Below are 7713 nucleotides of genomic sequence, written 5' to 3'. Positions count from 1 at the left end.
GATCGGAATTCTAGTTGGTATTGGAGAGAGAGAGAGAAGAAGGAAAGGCAGAGAGGTTAACCCTACACGGGGGGGGAGAGGGGGAATTAATACGAGTCTTGATCGCACTTTCACGTACGCTAAGCTAGGTTCAGCATGTTTACATTCGGGCAATCAAGTCTGTCGCCTTCAAGTACTGAAAAAAGTGCTCAAATGGCTTTCCGGGCAGATCAACTGTGAGGTCAAGCTCCCAAGACCTTTGCGTTGAGTCTAGCGTTGATTATAGAAGCGAGAACAGTGGCACGGAAGATGATTGATGGTCTCTACCCTCTTGTAATTAGCGCACATTGGTGAGTCCTCCATTCCGATAGTGATAGAATAGTGATGATTCCAGTCAGGGATGGGTCAAAGCTGTATAATCGACGGTTAAACTTCTGTAAAGAAGATCTTGACGTGATAGTATAGGTTGCGAAGCTGGCTTGCAGCGTTTACTCTTGACAAAATAAGAAGTGTCGGTGCTCCAGCCTGGGCACGACGGGCAGCGTCATCGGTGAGGTGAGCGTGGAGAGTGTCGTTTATTCTTTTCTCTCTCCCCCTTGTCCCGGTAAGTTTGCTGTTTCCCCAACACGGTATGATGATTAATCACCAAGTCGCCCAACTTTTCACATTACTGATTGCCAACGATGGCACAATGTCCCGGCAGCCAGTGAAATATTACATCATGTTCTCGTTCGGAAACGCAGTGCCAAATTTCGTTGATTGGGGCACCAGCTGGTCGTCATTTCCACGTCGTAAACCTCGCAAGCTTTGGAGGACTTCTTTTGAATCACAAAGTATTGCCCATCTGCTAGGCGGTTCTCTTCCCATGTATTCCACAGCAGCGTGAAGAGCAGCCAGTTGGAAACCTGTAGATGTCGTGATGCGTGAAGTCTTGAATTTGTTGACGACCCATCGAGATGGTATTCACCGGTACATTGGTTATACCTCTGTCACACAAGCACGCAAAAACTCTTTTACCTAAGCGGTCCTTTACCGAGTTGAAAGACCTCTAATTAAAAGGAGTTGCGCTGCAGACACACGGCGCGGGCGATCTCCTTTTATCGTTTCCTTCCGAACACGCTATGGAAAGCATGGCGCTAGATTCTGAAACAAAACCAGTTAGAATAAACCAACGTATTTCAATATAGAAATTAGAAACGTACTATAATATGCTTGTTTTAGTGAATTTAGATACAGTTTATTCGAAAAGGTTAAATTAAAGAAGATTTAATAAGGTAGCTTCAAGAGTCTTCGCAGAAGTAGCAAATTTTACATGTTCGTCTAGCAACCTTGGGCCACTGTTTACATCGGAGTCAACATGGAGGTCGAGAATATGGGGGACTGCACGGACACGAAGGAAAAAGTCGAAATAGCATGCATTTTGGCAAGGATTCTTGCTGCAGAGAGCGAAGCAGACGCCGCAAAGGCAGTCAAAGACCGTATTAAGCGGCAGTTGCTACTCAACGGGTGTACATTTTATGCCTTGGCGCTTCCCACGAGAGTCTGCAACCGATCGACGTGGGCTTTCATCCGCCACGAAAAGTGGTTCGAGGAGACTGTGCCTCACCTCGGTGGCCACAACTTCAAGCAGTCGTTTCGAGTGAACCCCTCAACGTTCCGGTTTCTCGTGGAAAGTCTGCGCCATGTGCTCGAAAAACAAGTTACCAACATGCGTGACCCGATCACTGCGGAAAAGCGTGTCGCCATTGGCCTCTACAAATTGTGCTCTTCTGCCGAAGATAGAACTGTGGCAAACCTCTTCGGCGTTGGGCGCTCATCCGTCAACGTCATTTACAGAGAGTTTTGCGCAGCTGTTGTCTCTGTGCTCGAAAGTGACTGGATCAGAATGATTACTGAAGAGGAAATGCCTAGGCACATCCAAGAGTTCGAAGCCGTGTGCGATTTCCCTCAAGCTGTCGGTGCCCTTGATGGCTGCCATTTCCCTATTTCGCCTCCAAAGAAGTACGCCACCGACTACTACAACTACAAGGGTTGGTAAGTGGCCACGATTTAACTTATTTCATGTAAGTGTTCTGTTTGGGCCCATTTTTATAGTAGTAAAAAAAAGTAACTGACTGACCCATATTTTATTGCTAAGTAAAATGTTATTCAATTTTACCAGCAGCTCTTAAGAAAACGCGTAATTTGGTTCGCAGTCTTGCAGTGTTTAGCAGCGACAATTTTAATGCGACGACGAAAAGAGTTCTCCGCAGGACTGCAACTCCTATACGATGTAGAGTACGCTAACAGCGACCGGTTGTGGCATTATGTGAAATAATGTAATCCGAGCTGCACTCACAGCTATTAATAAAAGCAAACTGTAAAATCGCATCACAGTAACTAAAGGCAGTGAACTCAGCAGTGCCATGCTGCACTAACCTTTATTCACTTTGCACTTTGTTTTTTCTTGCAGGCACAGTATTATCCTACTAGCATTGGTCGACCACAAGTATCGATTCAGATACTGCAATGTCGGTGCCCCAGGACGCTGCCACGACGCACATGTGTTTGGTGTTTCACGGCTGTCGAAGATTGTCAACAGTCCCCTTTTCAAAGCACCTGTTGCCGCAGTGGGTACCACAGCAGTCCCACCGATAATATTATGCGATCAAGCATTTCCACTAACCCCAAACCTCATGAAGCCATTTGGACACCGAACTGTCATCAGTGAAGCTGAAAGGAATTTCAACTGTCATTTATCTGGAGCAAGGAGGATAGTTGAAAACGCATTCGGAAGGCTAAAGGCCCGGTTCCGTTTCATTGCGAAAAGAATGGAGTGTTCTGTTGGCAATGCCCGTTTGGCTATACGAGCATGCTGCGTGCTCAATAACATTTGCGAGCACTTCAACGACAGTGTCCACCCACAGTGGTTAAGTGAGGTGCAGCAGTCCAATGCTACATTTCCACAGCCATCACGCAGAACAGAAGCTGAAATTGGAAATGCATCCGCCATCAGGACAGCACTTGTGGAATATTACAAGCGAAGGAACTGAACGCAAGAGTCCCAAGAATCAGCAACAATTGTGGAACACCATGTCAGTTTTTACTAAAAAACTTCAACATTGCATCTACAAGTTTCTCTTGCAACTTGAGCCCCTCTTTACGGAGATCCATTTCCATTTTGTGCGCATCAGCAAACTGCTCTCTCTGCCGTCGCTGCTCCTCAAGCATCCTTTCTTGAAAGTCGCCAGCCGGTTGCCTTCTCTTCCTGCGGGCACATTCGGAACTGCCACTTGCGAGGTTCCTGGATTCAACCTGTTGTACTGGCGACTCGGAAGGTGAACAATCTTCGGCGACGTCTTCACAAGAAGCAGAGCCGGAATCAAGCATGTCGAAGATCAGCTGCGTTTGAAGAAGGGATCCGAAATACATTGACCACATTAGTTGATGTGTGAAGCGGTAAACAATTAGTTCAGGGTTTTTACTTGCAAGAGAGCTGCCTCTCCTTGCGTGTATGTATTCACGTTTTTTTATTTTAGAGTCTGCATTTTTTTTATTCTCCAAACAGCGCACTGCCAAGCTTGCAAAATGAACAGCGCGTGAGCACAAGCAGAAATGAACCACAGTATTAACAAGAGCAGTCCGCTACACTGCAGGGTTGTGCAGATTATGGGCTTGGCAGCACAGCTGATGCTACATTATGTCTTGAAATTTAGTTGACTGTAATAAAGCATATATAGTCTCCACTATGCATTTCTTACTTCTTCGACGGAGGCAGTGCTGCTTGTTGTGCTCTCGCTGCACCCAGCCTCTTCCATTAAAGATGTATCGTGAACAGGCAGGGATCCTAGAAACCTATGGACTTCGGAGAAGAATGGCCAGCTCGGCGGTGATGACCCTGTTGTCATGTGTTTCAGGCAGCTCCTGGATAAGAAAACGAAAGAACTAAAATTTTATATACTCAAAATGTAAAGCTATACACAGAGCAAAACGTTTGCCGATAGATACAAACGCGACTTGATGGTACAGAAAGCCTGAGAAGCGAAGGTAACCCTTTTTACTCGAAAAAATTTAAAGTTTCTCATGTTTTCTTGTCTGAGAACAACGCTTGCGCATGGTCCGAGAAAAATGCAAACCGTAGTCACATCTGCAGAAATGAAAACATGCAGACGACTTCCTGCTTCGTATTATATGTTGCCGTGAGAAGGCGTACAATATAATGTGAAATGCGCCTGTCCATAAGTTAAGGTTCCCGTTATCTTGTGACGAACGAAATCATGCTATTGACGACCTGCGCGGGTTGTCATTCTTCGCCGCATGTGAAGGCGAATTTGCGTTTACTCAGACCGACTCGCACTGTAAAGGAATTGCAGAAACAGCCTTTAGCGCGTCGTCGACTTTCGTGTGTGCAGGGCGCAGTTCAGCCCTGCAAAATTCGACGCTAGCTGAAATGAAGGGTCTCTGCCTTAAAACCTTCGTTACTACGGCTCCGTCCGCTAGATTAGGGTTCCGTCGCTGCCTACTACGGAAACAACGTTCGATGCTGAGGTCGCGACACCACAAACGAGAGCTTGCAGCTTGCGACCACAGCCTGAAGCCGCTTCAAGGTAAATTTAGCGCTCACAGCTTACTGCTGTGCTTTGTCTTACCTGTAGGTCTGTCCCAGGTTCTCTATCTTGCTGTGCACTTGCGCCTTTGTGCGAGGTACACCCATGCTCGTCAATGCTTGTGCAATGCCATCGTAAACGCCTCCGTTGTGCTTCTGCGCACGCAGCGAGGGCAGGTTGTCTTCCCATAACTTGATTAACGCCCAGGTGTCTCTCTCCGACCACTGTACCCGCGGTTTTCTTTGGCGTGCCGGAGGCTGTTCGTCGGTACCGCTCGCCGTAGCCATGGTCGCAGAAAATGGCGCGAATTTGCATCGTCTGTTAGCGTCACGTGATATTTTCGAACTGCTTACGAGAGTGCCGTGCAAAAAGTGCAAAACTGCGCCTACTTAAGGTTCAACGAAAGACAAAACCCTTTTTTGTGATGTGTACACTTGAAATAAAAATGCACTTTTGCTTCGTTTCTTTATTGCATGATAATTACTGGTGCCCACTGCGTTGGAGGCTACGCCTTTCCAGCCGTAAAAGAGATCGGTGATCTCCGGTTTCGGAAAAGACCGCTTCTGAAAAAGAGATTAAACTTTGGCGTGTGTCTGCGGATGCAACTCCTTTGTGTGAGATGTCTTTTTCTTCAAATGCCTTTAAAGTGCTCGTGTGACAGGGGTATTAAAGGGTTTAACAGTCACCAAAAATTAGAGAAGCACCGCAGAAGCTGTTGTCGTTCTCCACCTTCGTGGGTCCACACAGAGAGAAAATGAACACTAATTACAAGGATGGCGAAGTGGCCTCAGCAGAGGTGAGTGTCATTGGTGGGGATCATAAAAGAGACAAATAAATACAAAAGAAACGATACGCTCATAACCTGTCGATCAAGCCAGCGTCGTGCACCAACTGCCATAAAAAAATTCTAGAGTTTGACATGCCAAAGTCAAGACTTTAAAAGGAAGCACGCAGTAGTGGGGGACTCCGGATTAATTTTCACCGCAGGGGGTTCTTTAACGCGCGCCCACCGCATAGAAAATGGGCATTTGTGCATTTCGTCCCCATATGAATGCTGCCACCGCGGTCGGGATTTGGTCCCGCGACGTCGTGGTTAGTAACGCAATGCTGAAGCCTCGAACAACCATGGCGGTCCCATGCTTTTGAGTGAGGTAATGGCATGTCCCATGGTGTTTCTCTATTAGAAGGCACATTTCCTGCTGATAAATTAACACTTCTTGAGCTTTGACAATGTGAAATTAATAATAAGTAGGCCTACTAGTTATACTTCCATAACGTACAATACATGCCATTATCAGCGCAATGGCTGATCAAACACCTAAGTATTTGAAAAGCATCAAATTAGCAATACTGAAAGCTAGACTTATTTGTATGGATCAATGTTTCATATCAAAGAAGCGCGAAAAACTCACGGACGAAGACGTGTGTTTATATAGATGTTTATATATAGATAGAACTCCTGGTGTATTCCGCGCTATTTTATCATAAGCACGGAACATCTAGACCCACCTGGTAACCAGAACGATATCCACCGAAATCCTCTAAAATTGAAGCTAGCTTTTTAATCTACATAAATCTGCATCTGAATATACGTATGCTTAATAATTTGCACCGCTAGGCAAAACGTCATCAATACAAATAGCAGGCTGATTGTCTATAATTCTTAGTGCTGTAGACAAGGGACTTAAAAAGCTTCTGCTGACAGTTCCGGATTTTTTAAAGCGAAACTAAGCTGGAGCCAGAAATATAATAAAGTTTTCATCAAGAACTTATTATCCATTTAAGGTTATGAGAAATAATAATTTATTCCATTAAGGAACGCTAAGTGGCTTTTACGTTAAATGATCGAGCTCGTTATTCAAAAGCACCAAATTAAATTATTTTTGATGATTGATCTCTGGAAGAATGTATAACGTTTTGCAAGCATCGTCTCCACAGATAACGATATTTCATTCAGCAATCAAATACTTCAATTGCCGTATCTCGCAGAGATAGGGAGTAAATCGCCGTGAGCTTTGGTGATAACGGTACTGACACGACGGTAAAAAGTTCGCAGCCGAAGCAAGCTTCGCTTATCTCTTCGCACTTTCTTCCGCAATTTCGAAAAGGAGAAGCGCTCTCCCCGAAGGGTTAATCTGTCAGACGCGTAATTGAAATGGTGAGGCGTGACAGCATGACGGCGTCTCTTATCACCTGGCAGCGCAAAGAAAGCAAGGAAAGAAAAATGATCTTGAGGACAAACTGGGCCCACGTCGTCGTAAACGAGAACTCCCCCCCCCCCCCCCCCCCCCCCCCCCATCTGCGACCACCCAGAGAAAAAAAGACATATTGTACTCGTATGTTAACAGAAGAAAGTACGCAAACATTACACTCCTAAAAGGGCTAGTGTAAACTAAAAACCTCATTTAAGAAAAGTTAGGTGAACGAAAGAAAAAGAGAATGGTTTAGAACTTCGTCAGCAACCACTCGGAATTTCTGCATTTTGATGATTATAGTGATATGAAACGACGGTTTAATCAAGGAGTCCTTGCGCCTCATTTTTACTGTACTTCGACAGTTACCCATTTCTTTCACGGAAACAACTTGAGATCTTAGCTGTCTAGCACGATTTTTGTATTAGTTGAGGCGTCGCTTTGTCGACATGGTCGTTTAGGGAATTGATATTTCTTTTTTGTGGAAGTAGCGAAAGATGGTTTGGGGGAGGGGGTGAGCAAGTGTACGAAGCTAGGTGATGTTATCCCAGTCTTTTCGGTCTTGTTATTGTAACCTTCAGTTCTTCGCTTTAGTTTCCTTGTCAAATACGTGACTTCTAGCTTGGGGTCTTTGGCGGGGAAGTGACGTTTCTGTTGCGTTTGATGGATTGCAGTACGTCCACAGTGCAAATAACCAGTTCTCTAGGGACTGTCTTTGCAGACACAAACTCCACTGCAATATCATGAAACTTGGGAAGCTTGCCACTGATCGCTACACAAAGAAAGAAAGAAAGAAAGAAAGAAAGAAAGAAAGAGAGAAAGAAAGAAAGAAAGAAAGGAAGAAATATGCAAACAACTTTGCAGGCTACGTAAAAAAAGATGGGCTGCTGGCACTACAGATAGCAGAAGCGTACGCCCTTGTGCTGGTTGGCTCAAGACTTGAGCGGAAACAATAA

At 45.2% G+C, this 7713-nt stretch overlaps 2 protein-coding genes across 2 annotated transcripts; one reads left to right on the top strand and one right to left on the bottom strand.

The window, feature by feature from the left end:
- The first annotated feature begins 964 nt into the window (after window positions 1–964).
- On the top strand, window positions 965–3704 carry LOC126535881 (uncharacterized). The gene is made up of 2 exons (XM_050182728.3): window positions 965–2013; window positions 2432–3704. The coding sequence occupies exons 1-2, from the start codon at window positions 1337–1339 to the stop codon at window positions 3009–3011; spliced, it is 1257 nt and encodes a 418-aa protein (XP_050038685.1). The 5' UTR covers window positions 965–1336; the 3' UTR covers window positions 3012–3704.
- LOC126535882 (uncharacterized) lies at window positions 3040–5229 on the bottom strand. The gene is made up of 3 exons (XM_050182730.2): window positions 4608–5229; window positions 3720–3882; window positions 3040–3360 (listed from the first exon to the last, which is right to left on the bottom strand). The coding sequence occupies exons 1-3, from the start codon at window positions 4850–4852 to the stop codon at window positions 3055–3057; spliced, it is 714 nt and encodes a 237-aa protein (XP_050038687.1). The 5' UTR covers window positions 4853–5229; the 3' UTR covers window positions 3040–3054.
- Window positions 5230–7713: the final 2484 nt, after the last annotated feature.

Source organism: Dermacentor andersoni, chromosome 4 (genome assembly GCF_023375885.2).
Source record: "Dermacentor andersoni chromosome 4, qqDerAnde1_hic_scaffold, whole genome shotgun sequence".
NCBI classification, from domain to species: domain Eukaryota; kingdom Metazoa; phylum Arthropoda; class Arachnida; order Ixodida; family Ixodidae; genus Dermacentor; species Dermacentor andersoni.
The sequence above is the reverse complement of the archived record's forward strand: the minus strand, read 5'-3'. Positions and strand labels throughout refer to the sequence as shown.